A 21018-nucleotide genomic window follows, 5' to 3' on the forward strand; every position below is an offset into this window, starting at 1 on the left:
CATCTCCCCCTTGCCTGAATTTCCTGACTCTACCTTTCAGCTCTTGGGACGATGTGATAAACATGGGCATACAGACACAAATTGCTCTTCAAGGTCCAGCTTCGGTTCCTTAGTGACAATCTCAGGATTGCTAGATCGAATGCTAGCTCACCTTTTAATCTTTCAGGAATTGGCACCACATTTAACCACAGTGGCCTCCCTACCAGTCCCGTACAAGACGATGCTGAGGATGCTATACAGCGTTGTACACACTTGCCATCACTGTCCTCCTTGCTTTCGTTCTAGTTTTCCTCGCTGTCTGTGTTTCTAGGAGCCTCACTGAGTGGTGTGAGGCGGTATATCACTGTACTCCACACTCGGGTTTCTCCAGTGATTAGCACTCCGTAGGGCATGTTTCTGTGTGTGTGCTAAGTGTTTGCATGTCTATGAGAAAGGCCTATGCAACCCATGTGTCCATTATGGTCTTAAATTTATTATTTATTTTAACCTCAGTTAAAATGATTTGAAGAGTACATTAATAATTAAATGTAAGACTCATCGCACTAATTTAAAGTGATTAAGTTGGCACCCAGGTGTCTTGAGTCCTTTTTACCTACAGATTACCCTGGTTGCACACTTTGAAAATATTTAACGTTTGGTAAACATGCATCGAATAAAATTGAGCTAGTAACCATTTATGTGAGGCTCTTAGATAAAGAAACCATTCTGTTAGCATCTGCACGTCTGTGCACGTAACAGGAGCATATGTGTAAATGATGGAAATTCTTCATTCGGGGTGAGGGTTGTTATCTCTTGCTTAGATCACACGTCTCAGTTGCTGTGTGGTTGTATGTCTCCCACAGTGTTCTCACTCCGAGAACCTCTGAGCTGGGCAGGTGACCACAGCAGATACCCTCCTCCAGCCCCCTCTGCCCCAGACACCATTCCGGGTAACCACATACCTGGGCTCCCTGCCCTCTGACTTCTGGTGTCTTTGGCTCATGAAGAACCTTAGCAGGGAATGAGATGGAGAGGTGAGAGCAGGATCGGGCTCTTCCCTGATCCCTCCCCAACAGGGTCTCCCATCAGGACGGCTGTGGAGCTTGGCTCAGGTCAGTAGCTCTTCTGTGACTCTCCTAAAGCTGCCTCCTCTGTGTCCTGCCAGCCATCCGTTCTCATGCCCCAGCATTCCTTGCTTAGAGCCTGTGCCAGCAAGTGCCCCCTCCCTGTTGCTGGAGTTTCTTTCCAACCTGGTCCCACAGCCACTTTGCCCCAAATAAACACATGGATGGATGCTATATTAATTATAAAACTGTTGGCCGATGGCTAGGGCTTCTTACTGGCTAGCTGTGTCTTAATTACTAGCCCATAACTAATAATCTATGCATTTCTACTTGGCCTTATCTTACCGGAGAACACCTGGCGCGTCCCGTCCTCCCGGTCTCTACATGGCGTCTCCTCATAGTGCCCCATCACTTCACTGTGGCAAATCCTAAGAATTCCTGAGTTTATAAAGAGAGAAAGGTGATGCCGGGCATTGGTGGCGGACATCCTTTAATCCCAGCACTCGGGAGGCAGAGGCAGGTGGATCTCTGTAAGTTTGAGGCCAGACTGGTCTACATAGCGAGTTCCAGGACAGCTTCCAAAACAATACAGAGAAACCCTGTCTCGAAAAACCAAAGAGAGAGAGAGAGAGAGAGAGAGAGAGAGAGAGAGAGAGAGAGAGAGAGAGAGAGAGAAAGCTGACACAGGCTCCAGCAGCAGAGACTCAATCTCTCATTTTGGGGGGCCCTTTGTTTAGGGGCCTGTGATAAAGCAGTGTGTGGTGGTAGAACACACCCTTGTGCCAAGATATCAGAGAGAGGAAGGAAGAGATTCAGGTCCCCACAGTCATTTTTAAAGGCATAATCACTCTTCTGCCACACCCTGTATCATGCAGGCTCCACCACCTGGCATGAGCATGGCACCCGTTGTGCTAAGGATCAAGCCGTTTGGAGGTCGCTCCAAACTCAAACCTTGTAGCTCTTTGGTTTCTCTATGCCCTGCTGACACTTTGTAGCTTTTCAGTCAACCTTCCTCTGTCTGTACTTTGAGAATGACCCCTGCTTCCTGCCAGATGCTGCCGCAGGTCACTCTTCCTGTGCTCGGGTGCTCACAGAGAGAAGACCAGGGTCAGATCTTTGCATCTTTAAATAAAAATTAAAAAAAAAACCTCCATTTGTCTGAGGGAAAGGGTTTTCAGCCTCTACAATACAAAGTTGCTCTCGGGCAACAGTGTTTCTGTTGGTTAGGACTGACTTAAGGAATCTTATAACTGCCCTTCTAATCCTACCCCCCACAACCCCACCCCCACGCCCCCCACCCCACGCAGGAGGGTCTTCCCTGTGCGACAGGACACATTCACATCCTTCAGAAAGCTCTCATCTGTTCCACTGTGTTCTGATGGCTCCAAAGTCCCTTTGTCCTTCAGGCTCAATCACATCATAAGGCAGCTGGTGCTTACAATAGCTCAGAATGACTGTCTACTTAAAGAGGGACGTTTAACTCAAAAACCCAAGTATCTTCGGGAGCCATCCAGTTTGTATTAAGAGCTAGACTACCTCCTCCTTCCTGTTATGTCTCTGTGCATGGAGGTTTTCACTGCATCAGAGATGAATGTGTTGGTTTTAATTTTCATGCGAGTGGCCAAGGATCCAGCTGAGACATTTCCAGAATGAAGGAAATCTTATCTGAGGGTATTTTTTTTCACTCGCTTGTTGCCAGAGAATCCCAGCAATCTCAGGTCTCGGGTACTTCCTTTCACTCTGCAATTATTAGATCACTCGCTGCCTTACTTTAATGCCGTAACACGATGGCTTTATGTGTCTTGTTTATTCAACATTCGTTTACATCCAGAGATCAACATATAAGCAGTATTTGTTTTTTTAAAAGTGTCAGTCTTCTGCAGCTATTGGCCTCCAAATGCTCAGAACTACTGGGAAATTGGGAGCATAAGTACAGGCTACAGTCACAAAACCTTGTTCCTAACATATTCCCCTACCATGTTTCCACCCTGGCTTTGTCTCTGGCTGACATACCTACACATGCATGTGTCTATAGAAGCCTGTTTCCTTCTGTGACCTTTTGCAGAAATCCTTGAATGTAAGTGAAGACATTAAGACATTTCATCTGTAGGTACTTAAGCATGTCTTTTCTAAGAGCTAGAGTACTCTCTTTTATAAACACACTATAAATCATGCACCTAAGATGTCTGTCTTGAATATGGCAGGCATTTTTTTTAATCTTGTGAGTTACAAACGTAATTTCATTTTTACCCTTAAAAAGAACCCACTGTCAGAACAAAGAGTATATCTTTTTAGCTCTGTTGTCCCCATTTATCTAGAACTTCCCCACAATTTGTTCTTTCATAACTTGTATAATTTTGGAGAGAAAAATCTCAAGTCCCTCAGAGGATGTCCCATTGGTGGCTTGGAAGTGGTAATTTTCTCATCCAGTCATTCTTTCTATACGTTTTTCTGTCAAGAACCCTTTTCTTACATCTTTTTTCCCTCCCTACTTCCCCTCCTCTTATTCTACTCTGTGTTTCCTGTCATTTTGTGTTCTTTTATTCATGATTTCTTGCAGTTCAGTGGGTTATATATATATATATGTGTGTGTGTGTATGTATATATATGTATATATATCCACTTTTCAAGATTTCTTTTTTTTTCCTTTTTGGTTCTCAGATCATTACAGATGCTGCTAGGAGGAGCCCCTCCCTTCAAGCTCATCCCTTCTGCATTCTTTAGCTGTCTTTCTGAGTCTTTGTTGGGCACTTAGATGTTTAGTTTGTTTCAGAATCTCCTTACTTGAGAAACTAAATCAGCCATTTCTCTAAGCAGCCAGAAGGGGCGCTCCTAGCTTAAGGGGTTCTGTTTAGAACCCAGGCTGGGTTCCCTGTACTCACGGCTTTTCAGAACCCTTCACTTGTAATTTTATGCCCTGCGGCAGTAGTCCATTCCAAAATGCCTGTCCTAAAACCTTCAGCATCTTCTCTGAGATGGGAAGAATTGGCAGACAGACACACATCTACCTCTTAGGCTTTGCCACAGTCACATGCAAAGGTCCAGACCTCTAAATTTTCTGCCTTAATGTCAGTTTTTGTTCCAAATGATACCAACTTAGCAATAATCCCTACATGAGAATCTCAACTGTCCATATTTGTTGATAGGAACTTTTTTACTCCTTTCGCTGCATGATGACGTTGAGCTTACAATAGAGGTCATTATTGACCATGTTTCTGGCAGACTTCCTTCTGAATGCATGGCTTGTTTTGGTCAAGCTTGCTTCTCTCTAGAGCATCTGCTATTCTCAGAGACAGTAGGGCCACGGCAGCCACAGCACCATTCATTTGCCAGTGGGTCTTTCTTGTAGGCTTCCAAAAAGAAGGTTCTGTCTGCTACTGATGCAGCTCAGCAAACAGCTCTTACCGACTCCCTAAATGCGAAGCTCACTCTGGGGATCTTTTAGTGCCTGCTGCTCCCAGTGAGCCCTGCAGTGGCCTTCTGTTCCCCACGTCTTGTGGAAGACATTGTGTAGGAAGGGAAAGTGTGCGATGTTTACGCTCAGTAGAGCCCTACCTGACAATTCTTGTACTCAACTGAACAAACTGGGGGAATGCACAGAGAAACAGAGGCAGGACATAGGCTTCTGATGCCACCAACCCTGTGACTGGTGGTAACTTGTTAAATGCTGATCTAAGTTCTTCATGCCATTACCACGGGAACTCCATAGCGTCATTATCATATTGTTGAAGATCTTAGCCAATGGCCAGGAAGCAATCATCTCCATTCATAGCTGGAAGACCAAGGCAGATGTGTCACCTTCCCCAGGTGACCTGGTTAGAAGTAAGGGAACGGAGACGCAGGTTCAGCGTAATACAGGTTAAGGATGCTGCCTCCCTGAACAGTGCTCTCCCAACTCCTCCTGTGCTAAGTTCTTGATACAATGATTCCCTTCTGGGCCTGGCAAGATGGCTCTCAGGTAAAAGGGACCCATTCCCAAGCCTGACAATCTGGGTTTGATCCCTGAATCCCACATGATAGCAGACAAGAACCAATGTGTGCAAATTATCTTCCAACCCCCACATTTGAGCCATAGCATATAGGTATCCCCTAGCCCACACACTGAATACACAAACAAAAAATAACAGGAATTCCACTCTGGCTCTATCCCCTGATTGGCTTGCAGAGTTAGCCAATGAGGTGTGATGTGGTCTTCATGCCTTTGTTCTCAGTTGCAGATGCTGTCACCCCCTCAGGGGCACTCGGCCACACTGCTCCCATGCAAGGGGGCTCCTACTGAAGATTTGATAGCTTCTCGTTCTGTAAACCAAAGCCCAGTGTGACAATGCCAAATAATTTTATATGACCCTTCCTTGAAGTCTGTGCAAAGCAAAGCACAGGAAGGCTTTGATAAAACACGCATCTTAACCTTCGTTTATACCGCATTCAAGACGCAGACTGATTTGCCCTTACTACAAGGTCCGCTGTAATCAGTCTGGGGCAGCCCTATTCATGCGCGGGATGCTAAATGTATTTATTGCCACTGCTCTGTACTTAAGTACAACTTTCTGAGTGATTCTTTTTCATTTAGCATCTCTTAGTTGCACCCCAGAGGCCACTAAGGATGCCATCATGGCATTGGTAAGCAGTTTACTAATATGACGGCGATGTTTAATGTATCAAAACAAACGTTTTTTTTTATAAGCATGAGGCAGCTGTATCTATACATCATATGAATATCAATATGTTAAGGCATGGCATACCATTTCTGAGTCCCCGACTGTGAACACATTATCCCTTTCAGGTTGGTGTGACAGAGTCCAGTAGAAAAGCAGGTCGAAGTAGCCCCTATGGAGGACCACTCGCCTCTTTATTTATGACTGATTTCTCATTGCTAAATAATTGATGCCAAGATTAATCAAGAAAAGCGCCAAGCTGTTTTCATAAATAAAGCCTCCATTGTGAACGGAGTCTGTTCATTTGGGAAATGACAGTGCACTTCCCTGCAAAGTAATGGCCTACTTAGGTGCGATTATGTTTGCCTTCTAAGAGCTATTAGGAGTTTCTTTTACATTCTTTTCATTAAAGTAAAAATGGCCATTAAAACAAGTCTTTAAAAGGGCCATTTAAAAATATTTTCCATTTGAGAAATAGAGTGAACCACTCAACATGTCCGTGAAGTGTTGCGGCAAGCTGTGTGGAAAAAGGGGGTAGCTTCGAACTTGGTGGCATCCCGCTTTTCAAAGCCCTCGTTCGGTAAAAGCTTTTCCGTGTTCCTTCTCAGGTATGTGGCCAGCTGGATAGACAGAAGACGGCATCAATCAGAAAAGGCCAATTTAACTATTCTTTTCGATAAATATGTTCCCGTATGCCTGGAGAAGCTAAGAACCAGCTTTAAATCCATCACTTCTATTCCAGAGAGCAGCCTGGTGCAGGTTTGTGTCAACCTCAACAGCCGATTTCCAACAGCCGATTCCCTATGCCTGCGCATAGGGACAGAGCCGCACACAAGTGACTTGCTTAGGAAGATGGGGAAAGGTGCTGGTAGGACTGCCCAGTGGGTAGAGGCTCCTGGGGTAAAACCTAATGATTCAAGTTCCATCCTGGGCCCCACACATGTTGGAAAGAGAGAACCAGCTTCTACAGACTATCCTCTGACCTCCAGTGAGTGCCAAGGCACCCTGCACCCTTATGTGTACACACATACTGCCCCCCCCATAAATACACATAAATAAGTAAGTTTTTAAAAAATATTTTTCAGAATTGTTAGGTTTCTTCCAACCTCCTGCGATAGCCCCTTCAGTCCTTGGAAGTTTGTGAGGACCCCAAGAAGTGAAGTCTATTCACTTTCCTTCCTCCCCCCCTCCAGAGATTTACACAGTTGTAGCACTCAGTAAGCACCACAGAGTTATGTGCTTGTGGGATCATCATATCATCCCAAGCATGCTAGGACAGAGATAGAACAAAGTTGCTGCAGCATCGTTTATTACTTATTTATTTTTATAGCTATCACGGTGAACATAACGCCTGGCAGAAACAAGAGAGGAAAACCTTATTTCGGTTCACAGTTGCCAGAAGGTTTCAGCCTTTTCATGGTGCAAAAGGCAAGACTGTGGGAACATTGAGCTGTGCTCACAGCTTCGTAGACCAGGAAGCCGAGAATACAGGATCCAGAGCTGGGTCGCAACCTTCAACAGCCTGCCCCTAGTGATCTACACACAACAGCTGACTGCACCCTAAAGGTTACATGGGTGCATGCACGCACACGCGCACACGCACACACACACACACAAACACACACTCAAAGCACTTCAGATCCAAACCATAACATGGCACAGAGAAATGTTCCTTGTGTTTTTGAATCACATAACCAGGCAATGCACAAATGATGGTCAGTAAAAAGAAAAGACTGTGCTGGGTTATTCCACACATGCTCCTGAAGGCATGTCAATGTGTGTGTGGGAAGAATCTGGTAGGCTCCAAGGATTTTTTTTTCTGACCCTCATGGTGAGACAACTAGTACCAGTAAAAGACACATGGCTTTGTTACAGCAGCAAATGGGAGCTATTCACAACAGAGAAGTGAAGGTCACTAGCTATTCACAACAGAGAAGTGAAGGTCACTCACGGTGGTGATGTAGCAAAAAGTATCAAACTTCTCTAAAGGTTTAGGACAGAAATGGTTTCCCCTTCCAGGAACAAAATTAGTTTCCCAGAACTTTGTTCCCATCAAGTTACTATGTTACCAGATTTATTTGAAGCTGAATTAGAATAATAAGAAGGGAAAGTTCAGGTTTTTTGGATAATTCACACACCAATTAAGTAAACGATAGTATTCAACAGTAATTATCCGAGGTATAATTTATTTCTGAAAGCAGGTCTGAATTTATTCATAATGAATTAATTATGTGGTTAGCCTAATTAGACTTCCTCGGGTGTAACGCTTGTAAAAAGCAGGATTGCGTTCTTTCTCAAGTTGACTTGTGTATTTGTGTGATTCTCTGTGGTGTGAACTCTGCCATTCAGGGGTAGTGTGAAAATAGGTCTGTGGGAATTAACATGATTCCTGCCCTCTGCTCTTCACTTTGTAGTATTCAGAAATGGCATTTAATTCTTAGCTCTTTTAAAGCTGTTATTTTTGACCAGCATTTCCCACAGTTTCTTAGAAGTACAGGAATTTAAGGCAAAATGAGTAGACAAGGGAACAGCTTAAGATGACGTTCCTACAAAATTAATGCTCTGTGTTTCTCAGCATGTGGAACTTCCTTAAGTTGGATGAAGTGTGTTAACTCTTGAAGCTAAAGTGTAATTTTATTAGTTGCTTGCATAGCACTCAGAAATGTTTTCAAGTACTATCTGGGGGAATGGAGTCCAACCCTAAGACTTACTGGTGTGTCGACTAACAGCAGCCCGCTATGGCCATTAGTCCTCTTTGCTTTGATTTCAGCCATTCCTTTAGAAACCATGGTTTCTCCTCACATGTAACAAAGATACAGAGCTTCATATTCTTTTTCTTGGAAGGAAATTGATCAGTTTTATTAGCAAATCATCTCAAATTGGCTGTTATGGCATGACGTAAAATGATAGCAATAGGGAGATTTTAAAATGCAACAGGTGTTTTCCTGTTTGAATAAAAAATCCCTTCCCCCTCTTTCCTGGCTAGGAGAGAAAGGTGCTCAGAGATACTGGGTCTGAGTCATGGGCCTCTGCAGGCCTGCGGTAAGAGTTTCTTGGTGGTAGAGCCTATGGTGATTTCAATTATGACAGCTATTCTGTGCTCTAGGGAACTAGCCCACAAGCGGGATTGTTACTCATGTGTGTGCATACCTGTGGGTGGGTGAGTATGTGAGTGTATATGAGAGTGTGTTGAGTGTGTGTGTGTGTGTGTGTGAAAGAGAGTGTGAGAGTATGTGTGTGAGTGTGTTTGAGTATGTATGAGTATGTGAGTGTGTTTGAATGTGTGAGTGTGAGTATGTGAGTATGTTTGAGTGTAAATGTGTGAGTGTGTGTGTTTGAATGTGTGTGTGTATGTGTGTGTGTGAGTATGTGAGTGTGTGTGTGGGTTAGGGGGCTGCCTTGCCTAATTTATCTATTGGTTGAGTCATTTAAAATCCTTTCTTTTTCTTCAAATCTTTTATTACTTCAAAGATTGATTGAAGTGACAATTTTTTTTGAACCACTGACATAGACATCCAAGGCACAGTCATTTTGTGTGTGTGTGTCTCTCTAACCTTAGCAAATCACCGAGTTTTCAAAAATTACATGATCTCTTAAGAACGAGGTAGAATTAGTAAGAAAATGTTTGACCCTTCTCCAGCATTGAAAAAAATGGTTGCCCTAAATTAATGGAGTTTTCCTTTTTTTTCCAGACTATTTGTACTCTTTTGGAGTGTTTGCTGACTCCTGAGAACGTACCTTCTGACAGCCCCAAAGAAACCTACGAACTCTATTTTGTCTTTGCTTGTGTCTGGGCATTTGGAGGCACTCTGCTACGAGACCAAGTATGCTGAAACAGTTTCCAGAGATGGAAACGTGTGGGGAAGCTGGGTTAAAAAAAATGTGGTTTGCATCTTTTAGCTATGTTATCACCTGTCTCTGGACCCGCCCTCTTCTGAGCTATAGAGAATGTCCCTCTGGGGCATCCCCACAGCCTTAGCTCAGGGGTAGATCACTTCAGACTGCCGTGAGGTAGCCTAACTACTGCACTGTATTTCTCACAGTACTGGGAGTGACAGCTCGGGGTGACAGTGTGGCTGGGTTCTCATGCAACTTCTTCCCATCTTACACATGACACGTCCTATAACCTTACACAAACATTAGAAGGGCCGGGTCACTTAAACCTAGGCATCCCTTAAGGATGCTATTGCCTTAGCTGTTAGGATTCCCACACATGAATTGGTGGCATGGGGAGAGGATGGTGGTGGAACAAGTTGGTGATAGCCTCTAGCATCCTCCAAATAGTTCTGCCTCCAGTCAGTCCCACCTGTAATCAGTCTGGAACTGTGTCCTCAGGGTTGTCATCTGTGAGTCACAGTCAATGCTGGCACCGTTGTTTTCCATGACCATGCTGCCTCGGCATGCACCACAGTTCTGGCATAGCTTTAAGGTGTCTTACTGGAAACACTTAAGATGCATCTGTGCAAATACGCAACTCATCCCACCCCATCCCAATGCTCAGGCCACTTAGACTTACCAAGTGCCAGAGACATGTGAGGTCTCACTTCTACCATCTGCTTCCAAGTGCAGATTTTTCCCACATCATCTCTGTCGAGTTGCTTCAAGAAACCCTCCATGTGCAGAGAAAGACAAACTTTGTCCCTCATAGAGACAAAGACCTTGTCCCAAGGGCTCCTGGTGGTTGTAGCAAGGTTCTTACTCAAGCTTGCCAGTCTTCAAAGACTACCCCTCCCCTGGTGCTTCAATGAGTCTCTGGCCCTGGTACTTTGGTACCAGGACTCTTTCGGTTAAATGGTGTGCCATTGGCTAGCCAATTAGTTGTCTCAGATCCCCTCGGGGCTTAAGTAGGGAACTCCCCTCAGAAGGCATCACATCCAAAAGTGACCCACACTCTGCCAATTCCTCACTACTGATGGAAACTCCGGCTAGCTTTGTCTCTTGTCACTGAGTTAGCAGAACGCCCATCTGTAAACAAGCTGAGCCTTGCAAATCGTTGTCCACCCCTGTCCCCTGCCAGATGTCCTTCTGTGATCTCCAAGCACCTCCCACAGGACAGCAGCCAGTCCTGAAGCAGGGCTCAGTCGGCCTCTGCTTCCTCTGTGGGTTCCCCTCTCCCTGGCAGACAGAGGGTGGATGCCCCATTTGCTTCCGTGCACACTCCAGAGTGATCACTTTACTTTAACAAACCGAACAGTCAGGGAGGTTCCACAAAGTCATGTTCATGAGGGAACTTTTAGGCAAAGCAAAATTTGACGTGAAGTAGAAGTCACATGCATTTTGGGCAAGAGAATGGAACCGGTGTGAGTAATCATCCTTGGATTGTTTAAGACCGCGTTGGCTTGGCTTCAGACCTAAGTTTATAGGGAGGTAAGATATCCCCTGCCTCTGCTAGGACAATAATTTCAATGAGGGTAAATGCCTTAGCACATGGAATTCTGGCACCAGGAGCACAAGCTGCGCTGGTTTGGAGGTAGGGAGGGGAGGGATTCTCACTAAAAGTGCTCACCCCACCCAGGGTTAGCCACAGTCTCCACCTGCCTGACTGCTTGTGAGTATCAACGGCCTGGTACTAAAAAAGGACACAGGAACATCAAATGAAAAGTGGGAACTGACATCCTAGACGAGAACAAGATTGCCAAAGGACCCACAGCATTTTCAGACTTTTCCAAAAGCCACCAGGTCAGATCAATCCCGGAGGTACAGGGGTACCTGCTCCAGACCTCCGAGAATGTACGAGCTGTTGGCCCAGCTTTCCAAGGATGCAAGAGTTGGTAGACTGGCCATCTGAGGACACAGAGCTCATTTTATTAGGCTGTTGAGTACATATGAGTGCCTGGGCCAGACCACCGAGGATGTAGGGGGCACTGTCCCCTTTCCTTGTGTCCTACACCCTAATAGTGAAGCCAGAGCTTCTATGTATTACTTTCTCAGACAACATCCCCATTATAGAGATGGGGTACTGCCCCATGACTTCCCTGGAGGACAGAAACTTGCTCATCTTTATGGGGTCTTTCGGCCAGATTCTCAGCTCTATCCTGCTGGAAACTGAGGCTAGACTATCCTCCACCCTTTTTCCCCATTGCACTTCCAGGTCTAGAAGTTGTGGGCCAGGTTTTAAGAAGGGTTTTTGTTACTGGCACAGTGTTGCCAATATGTTGCTTTTTAAAGCGAAGACTTTTTTTTTAAAGTACTACTTTTCATTATCATTTGGTAAAAGAAATGATATCAAACAACAAAAGGGCCTGGAGTCTGGGAACACACACAGACACACACACACACACACACGAGGCACATCTCTCCATATAATTTACTGCTTTAAAAACCCCTCGTCCCCCCTTTTTTTTTCTCCTGTTCCCATCAGTTGGTGCTAACAGGGTGGAAATCAACCACAATGCTGATCTCCATTGTCCAAGTAATACCTGGCATGGTGATTTGTACAGTGATTCACTGTTAGATTGAATAATAGGAGTGACTTGTAAGCTTTTCCCAACATCACCTTGCTTTCTAAGCCTGGTTCGTAAACCCATAGCTACCTGTCACTCACTACTTCCTATCTACATATCAGCGTTACTGGTGACAACTCAGATCCAGTGTTTGGTGTAACTAGGCGAGTTTCCCTTCTAGGAGTTTGGTTTGAGATTATGGCGCAGTACCCAACAGACCCTGCAAGCAGCAGAATTTATAGGGGTTGTATATATTGCTTTCTGGGTCTATGCTAAAGAGTTCTCCCATTCTCCCTAGATTTCTGATTATCAAGCTGACTTCAGTCGGTGGTGGCATAAAGAAATGAAATCAGTGAAGTTTCCATCCCAGGGAACCATCTTTGATTATTATCTGGACCACAAAACTAAGAAATTCTTGCCTTGGACTGACAAGGTGCCTCCGTTCACCATGGATGTCGACGCGCCCCTGAAGGTAGGCGTGTGGAGTATCGAGAGCCCAGCTCCAGGGTGTGTTTGAGCTATCAGAGGAAAGTATCCTGTCCTACTCTCCTGCACAGGTCTTTGTGTTCTGTGCTCTGTGGGTGACATTCTCTCCTGGGAGAGAAGAGTCGACCACAGGGGTTCTTAGGGAGAAGGATCATTTTTCTGCAAACTCTTTGTCCTTTAGTTCAACATAATCCTGTGGGAGCCACATTCTTATAATCTCCTGGAAACTGTCCAAACTTTGTAAAAAAAACAGGACATAGGGTGTAACTAATTCAATTATTCTTATTTCCGGGCTTATATGAACTTTTTAGACATCACTTTTCATGTAGAACTTCCTTCCTTTACCACCCCAGTCACAAGACGATGCGTTTGACCTTTTCAACACCAGTGTTCCACCTTCTCACGGCAGCTGACAAGTCCACATGCGTCGTTTCTCTTCCTGTGTGACCCATCCCCGCTTCTCTTAGATTGAGTTATTCCGTGCCCAACTCTGCTTTAATCTTGCTTTTTAGTAACGTTTCTCATTGTGAATCGTTTTAGAGCTTGCTGTTTGAAGCAGTGCTGGATGAGTGGCTGAGAGGGGACTGTTGCCACCCCTCTGAGGAGGGAGCTGGTGTCCAAATGGCAGGAACTCAAAGCCTTAGTTTCCTGGAGCTGTCACTAGAGCACACAGTGAGGGCCTTAGGTTATGGGGTGAGGGTTAGACCTACAAGTTCACGGCATAGGGTAGGTGTGTTGACGCTGGTCTTCATTGACACTTAACACATGCATGTATGTGCATGCTTACACTCATGTGTAGCACGAATAATAAAAACTGAGAGAGAAGCAAAGCAGCCAAGCCACCAGAGAGATCCTACTTCTACCATTGCTCAGCCCGAAGGGGCGATCCACCAAGCCTCAGATTGCATCTCCAGACTGCACTGCTCCTCACCAAATCTCAGTCTGCTCCTGAGACTGCACTGAGCTCTTTATATTCTCTCTAGTGCTGGGATTAAAGGTGTGAGCTCTGTTTCTCTTTTAGACTGATTCGCTCTTGTGTAGCCCAGGGTGGCCCTGAACTCACAGAGATCCATCTGTCTTCCGAGTCCTGGGATTAAAGGTGTGTGCCGCCACTTCCCAGCTTCTGTGGCTGTGGCTAGCTTTCCATCCTGATCTCCAGGCAAGCTTTATCAGATCATAAAACAATATGTCACCACACTGGTGCTCCTGAGCTTATTTCTGTCTGTTTTCAAATGCCTCCTCCACTTACATTAGTTTACAAGAATCTCCATAGCAAAGTGAAGCATTCTAGGTAGCGCAAGCAATAGAAATTTATTTTCCCACAACTCTGGAGGCACTGTGCCAAATAGACGGGGAGAGGAACCTCTGGTCCCACCCCTGGGGTAGCAGCATTGAACCCTTAGCCTGAACTGACAGCCCCACCTCTATATCCTGCCCATGAGATCTGGATAGTAGCATTACAGCCAACTGAAAAACTAGAGAGGGGCCCCACCCTCTGCAACTGAGGTTAGTGCCCTTTGGGTCCATGGTGACAATGGCGGCAGAGCAGCAGTAGATCTCTACATTGCATTTTAGAGCTCCAGAAGTCCCCAGACCTTTAGTCATGCTGTCCTGTGTCTATCCTGTTTAATCTGAGAGACCGAATGCTACAGTCCCCTCCTAGAGCTTGTTGTCCATGGACTGATGACTCAGTTCTCTCCTTCTGCCTTCGGTGGCTTCCGCGTTGCCAGACCGGCACAGTAAGTGCCTTTCCTCATTGAGCCATTTGGCCTGCAACTCTGTGCCTGATTTTCACTCATTTTTGTTTAATTCTTGCAGGGCCACTTCAAATTTCTATGGGACATTATGGGAGCTGAATAAATAAATGTTAAATAAGCTGCCAGATTTCAAAGTATAAGCATGAAGGCGTAATTTTTAACACAAGTTTCACGTACACTTTGGATCTGGGCACACTCCACCTATTCACCTAAAGGGCACCTCCTTGCACCGAGCCCTTTGGTGTGGACCGTGGCATTTTTTGCACTAAGACCTTTTGCGTGGACTGCGGCATTTTTGCTCTGGGCCCTTTAGCATGGACTGTGGAATTTTTGCTCTGAGCCCTTTTGCGTGGACCGTGGCATTTTTGCTCTGAGCCCTTTTGCGTGGACTGTGGCATTTTTGCTCTGAGCCCTTTTGCGTGGACTGTGGCATTTTTGCCACGATAGCTCTCCACCTTTGTGTGTAGCTTCACTTCCCCTGGTCTCATCAGCTTCTGAAGAGGGCAGACACCACAGACCATGCCTGCTTTATTCTCTCCCGTATCTGTGATAGCTGAGGGAAGGAGGGGCTCTGGGAAAAGGACCTGGGGGTGAGTTCTTTCCTTGGAATGATGTACCAGTCGCCTCTGCTCCGGCAATTAATGGCATCACCCAGCTGCCCTCCTGCAAGCGCTGTCATTTATACTACTGGGCATGAACCTGTACAAAGAGTTCTTTGGGTCTTAAATAGAAATTGAATGTTGGGTCAGCCTTGGAGCTTGGTAAGTGCCACCGTCTTTCTCTGACCTTTCTCCTGCTCTTCTCTCTGAAGACTGTTCTGGTACACACGCCAGAGACAACTCGTCTTAGGTATTTTACCGAGCTGCTGCTGGAGAAAGGCAAGCCGCTAATGCTAGTTGGAAATGCAGGAGTGGGGAAAACAGTCTTTTTGAGCGATACCCTGGCAAGTCTCTCTGAGGACTACATAGTGTCCCGTGTGCCTTTCAACTACTACACGACTTCTGCTGCGCTGCAGAGTAAGTGCCCCTCCCTTGGCTGCATAGGAAGGATACTCTGATGTGGCCCACACAACTGCTTTACTCATTGCCATCCGTGGTAAACAGACTTTAACTGTTGCTATGAGTTAGTCTGAGACAAAGTATCAACATCTATCCCAGAGGTTCCTGGGATTTGTGGTACTCCTGCCTCAGCCTCCTGTGTGCTGGGATGATAGGCTTGTGTCGCCTTGCATGGGTAATTTTGACCTTTACTTTCCTCCCAGCCTTGCTGGGGTTATTACTTTGTGAACCAGCAAAAAGAAAAAAAATTACATTCATGGTGATAATTATGTCGCCTCTAAGCCATTTAATTCCCTGTAATTAATTCATGGAACTGGGTAATACAAGGGTGTTAAATAAAAAGGGGGGTCCCTCTGGTTACTCTTTCAAGTAAGGAATTGATTCCAGAGACACCCAAAGTATGTCAAATGGCATGCCCAACTTTGAGTTATTTAATTTTTCCCATTATAATTATTTAGTGTGGGAGGATTGGTGCACAGGTAGAAGACAGAGAACAACTTGATAGAGTCCGTTCTCTCTTTCTACCTTGTGGGACCCAGCCATTCCCTGCTGAGTCATCCCAGTGACCTTGTCAATTCAGTGTGTGTGTGTGTGTGTGTGTGTGTGTGTGTGTGTGTGTGTGTGTGTGTGTGCGCGCACGCGCGCACGCGTTGAGCTAATGTATTTAAGAAACACGAGTTTTGCATTCTGAGAGTCACATAGACAGCTGATGCCAGTAATCCTGTTGTTGACCGGCACAAGGAGAGGAACAGCGAGGCACTGAAGTCTCAGTTTGCCGATTGAAACTGTTGGGTTGCTGTAGGGAGAGACTCTATGTACCCGTGAACACACAGGTTGCTCTGAATGTATATGAGCATTCCTGTGTGATTTTCATGGCTGTGTTGTTGGAGACAAGTCGTGAACTTCCTTTCCCTCCAGCATTAGCACAGCCAACAGTGGATATTCCATGAGCTTTTCCTTCAGCCAGTTTGTCTTGTTTTTATGAATGAAATACGATTCGGCTTTGTTCCTTTAGCAAGCATTATGATTTCTCTACATGTTCCTAGGCATTTTATGAGGCATGGCTTCTGTTCAGAAGCACAAAGGAAAGAATTCCTTCTGAGTTAGGCACGGGAGATTAGGATACAGCCCATCAGTTGAATAAATGACATAATAAGATACTCCTAGTTCCCAAAGGGACAGGCAGGAATAAGGAGATGCTTATCAAATTGGGACAGGGAAGAGCTCCAGTTGTCAGTCAAGCATGTGGTATAGGTCCAGGCAGAGAAGACTTATGCTGGAAGGACCAGCTTCAGTGGAGAATGCTGTATGACACAACAATCTGAAAAGATGACTGGGACATGGTGGCTAAGGGGAAAAGCGGGAGGCTGGAGTCAGAGCTGTGCCGCAGACAGGGAGATCAGCCGTCCAGTTCAGGGGCAGTTCTGGTTAATAGGCCACCTGAGCACCATAGTTGAGGACACTGGACTGTGTAAGCCAGGGAGACTGCATTTCACATGGCAGCATGGGCTGTGTAAGCTGTGAGACAGCATTTTACATGGTAGCATGGGCTGTGTAAGCTGGGAGACAGCATTTCACATGGTAGCAATGGCTGTGTAAGTCGGGAGACTGCATTTCACATGGCAGCATGGACTGTGTAAGCCAGGAGACCACATTTCACATGGTAGCATGGGCTGTGTAAGCCAGGGAGATGGCATTTCACATGGTAGCATGGGCTGTGTAAGCCATGGAGACAGCATTTCACATGGTAGCATGGGCTGTATAAGTTGGGGAGACAGCATTTCACATGGTAGCATGGGCTGTGTAAGCCAGGAGACAGCATTTCACATGGTAGCAATGGCTGTGTAAGCCGGGAGACAGCATTTCACATGGTAGCATGGGCTGTGTAAGCCAGGGAGATGGCATTTCACATGGTAGCATGGGCTGTGTAAGCCAGGGAGATGGCATTTCACATGGTAGCATGGGCTGTGTAAGCCAGGGAGATGGCATTTCACATGGTAGCATGGGCTGTGTAAGTTGGGGAGATGGCATTTCACATGGTAGCATGGGCTGTGTAAGCCAGGGAGATGGCATTTCACATGGTAGCATGGGCTGTGTAAGTTGGGGAGATAGCATTTCACATGGTAGCATGGGCTGTATAAGCCAGGGAGACAGCATTTCACATGGTAGCATGGGCTGTGTAAGCTGGGAGATGGCATTTCACATGGTAGCATGGGCTGTGTAAGCCAGGGAGATGGCATTTCACATGGTAGCATGGGCTGTGTAAGTTGGGGAGATAGCATTTCACATGGCAGCATGGGCTGTATAAGCCAGGGAGACAGCATTTCACATGGTAGCATGGACTATGTAAGCCAGGAGACAGCGTTTCACATGGTAGCATGGACTGTGTAAGCCGGGAGACTGCATTTCATATGGTAGCAATGGTGAACCATTGAGAAGGAGCAAGAAACTGACCAAATGCTAAAGCTTCACCTTGGGAAGAAGTATCTGATGTTGGGAAGACCAGTTCCACTGAGCAACATACCAACTAATGTGGCTCTGGGCCGGAGGCCAGAGTGAAGGGAGGTGGTGATAGGAATGTAAGGAAATGACGTGAGATACCGTTTGTAGGTTGTACTTGGGTAGATGGGATCAGAGAGAATTCCTGTGAGACTTTCCTGGCTGACTTGCGGATACTTTTGACCTCATAGGCAGGGGCATAGAAGCATAGGAAAGAGGAAAGCACCCTCCTTCCCTTCCTCCCTCCTCCCTCCCTCCCTCCTCCCTCCCTTCTTCCCTCCCTCCCTCCTTTCATCCCTCCTTCTCTCACTCCCCCACCATAGAGACCTGGCTGTCTTGGAACTCGCTATGTAGCCCAGGCTGGCCTCAGACTCAGGGATCCATCTCTCTCTGCCTCTCCAGGGCTGGGATTAAAAGCTTGTGTCACCGTGCCTGGCTTTACTATTCTCAAAGATACCATTTTAATAGATTTTTTTAAAAGATGTTTTGAGTACCCCCAATTTATAAAATAGTATGCTTCTATCAGGCCTTAATACATGATCACAATATTTACCTTCGAATTGTCATATGTGCTTGGGCATGCCAAAAATAATTGTGGTACATAACAAGAATGAATTAAAAAGGGAACCGAAGGAACCACGGTTCCTTAAGACCATCTTTTTGACACAGACAATATAGGAAAACAACCAAAAACACGGAAAAACAATTATCATAGATACATATGACACACAATGTAATTGAGTGTGCCCAGCTTAGAAAAACAAAGGTACAACATAAGACGTGGGGAAAAGCTGATCACAAAAGATTGAAAGGGGAAGGTTGTTCTCACTGACTTAAGGTTCTCTCTCCCACCTGCCCTCCTCCCCTCTGCACGTGTCTGTCTGTCTGTCTGTCTGTCCACTAGAGATAGAATAGTGATACATTTAGAAAGTGGCCAGAACACCTAAGTGGCAGCGGAACTAATGTCCAGCCAGCTTGTGGAAATGTTGAGCAGTCCTTCGCCAGAGGTGTTTATGCCTATCTGCTGCATACGTCTTTGTGTAACAAATGATTAATAATAAATGAACAACAATAAGTAATTGTCGTCAGTGGGGACATAACCCCCACGCCCCCACACACACATTCCTTGCCGTCCCTCCCCCAGATATTTGTAAGTCTGAAAAGTCTACATGTGATTAGATACTGTGTCAGAAAACAGTACTCAGTCAGATCTTTCCACCTGACCTCAGAGTCATCAGTAACACAGGGTCAAACAGGCAAGGAAAACACTGAGTTGCACTTGGGTAGTATCCACGTGCTCTGTCTTCTTGGGCCCCGGTGGTCCAAGAAGTCAGGTATGAGAAACATCCGAGGAGGCACAGGAGTTTCCCCCAGACTCTCCAGCAAGGAGAATAGGGGTGGACTGAAAGGCCAGGCTGTGCCAGAACCAGCCACTGGCCATGAGCTAAAGCAAGGGAGAAAGGGAGCATCAGCAACAAGGCTTGCAACAGTGCGATGCCGCATGACTCACAGTAGGTCTCTGGGGAAGGAGGGTTGAAGTGACCTCGGGTAACTGGAGGGAGGGAGATGAGCAGGAACCGGTTACAGACATCAGCAGCCAGAGACATGTCCAGAAAACACGATAAGCAAATCACCACGAAGGGGGAGGAATTTGGTGAGAAATAAGTAAGGGCAGAAATATGTTACAAATGACGGAATTATGCATGGGCATGTTTTCAGGAATTCTTGAAAAACCTCTAGAGAAAAAAGCTGGTCGCAACTATGGTCCGAGAGGAAATAAAAAGCTGGTTTATTTCATTGATGACCTGAACATGCCTGAAGTGGACTGCTACGGCACTGTCCAGCCTCATGCCCTGCTTCGACAGCACATCGACTACGGGCACTGGTAAGCAAGCCCCTATATCCTACTGTCCATCAAAAAGCTCATTATTGCAGTGGAGGGACCTGTGAAGAAAGAATTTATCCCAGATTGCTTCATTTTCTGGGAGCATTCTCTTCATCTTCAACTTGCAATCTTGTTTTTACATGCATGTATATGCATGCATGCATACATATGTTTGTGCATATGTGTGCATGTGAGGAGGCCAGAGATCAACACCAGATATCAGGTGACTTTGTATCTCATCTTTTGAGAGAGGGTTACTTCATTGAACCTGGAGCTCCCTGATGCTAGAGTTGGCTGGGTCCAGGGAATCCTCCTGTCAAAATGCTGGGTGTAGAGGTTCACGCTGCCATGCCTGTTCTTACTTGGATGCTGGCGATCCGAACTTGGATCTTCATGCATGTGTGGCAAGCACCTTACTATCTGAGCCATCATCCCAGCTCCCTACTTTCTATATTTCAGTCACATTAAACAGAACAGTCTCCCTTCATATTTTTGCAAGACTGGATTGAAAAGTAGTAAGGTAACATAGCAACTGTGTGGAAATTGAGTCGCACTAAGTTATTGAAGGAAAGCTTGGATTTACCCTGTAAGGATGTGAACATTTGATCATATCTAGTTTGCCATCCGAGACAGGAAACGCAGGGTAAGGGAGCTCCTTGCTGTGAGGACAGCACAGTGTCCACCCATGTTAAGAGACTCGTGAAAATCAATGAGCAGTAATAGTTTATATTGATTCCACTTCTGTTCTTGGTTTTGGCTTCCAACAATTCTGTCGCCTTTCATTTTCTGGGTTAAGGTTTTGATGTCCCCCAGATATGACCGAGAAGGTCAAGCTTGCAGAATAGAATGATTGTAACGTGTATGCAATGAAATCCTTTACACACTGGTGGCTGGCTGTTTTGTCTTGTTCCTAGATGTGAGGTTATGTTTTCTGTCCCGTAGGTATGATCGACAGAAGGCGATTCTCAAGGAAATCCGCAGCTCCCAGTACGTGGCCTGCATGAATCCCATGGTGGGCAGCTTCACAGTCAACCCGAGGCTGCAGGTGAGTTTCACACCACTCTCCCCAGAGGCCCTCAGATGTCATATTCAAAATGTAGACCCTGGCGGGTTTGTTGGCACACTCTTAAAGTGCCATCTCTGGGGAGGCTGAGGCAGCTGTTATGAGTTCAAGGCCAAGCTAAGCTACACA

General features: G+C 45.8%; 1 protein-coding gene across 1 annotated transcript in view; it reads left to right on the forward strand.

Moving 5' to 3' along the window:
* The window catches only part of Dnah11 (dynein axonemal heavy chain 11), a 308279-nt gene that overhangs the window by 150463 nt on the left and 136798 nt on the right, over positions 1–21018 (forward strand). Inside the window, exons 43-48 of the mRNA XM_040742314.1 lie at positions 6307–6457; positions 9391–9522; positions 12440–12613; positions 15196–15400; positions 19661–19826; positions 20769–20871. Coding sequence (XP_040598248.1) covers positions 6307–6457; positions 9391–9522; positions 12440–12613; positions 15196–15400; positions 19661–19826; positions 20769–20871 — 931 coding nt within the window. The remainder of the gene's footprint in view (positions 1–6306; positions 6458–9390; positions 9523–12439; positions 12614–15195; positions 15401–19660; positions 19827–20768; positions 20872–21018) is intronic.

The sequence above is a fragment of the Mesocricetus auratus genome, unplaced genomic scaffold (genome assembly GCF_017639785.1).
Source record: "Mesocricetus auratus isolate SY011 unplaced genomic scaffold, BCM_Maur_2.0 Super-Scaffold_15014, whole genome shotgun sequence".
Taxonomy (NCBI): Eukaryota; Metazoa; Chordata; class Mammalia; order Rodentia; family Cricetidae; genus Mesocricetus; species Mesocricetus auratus.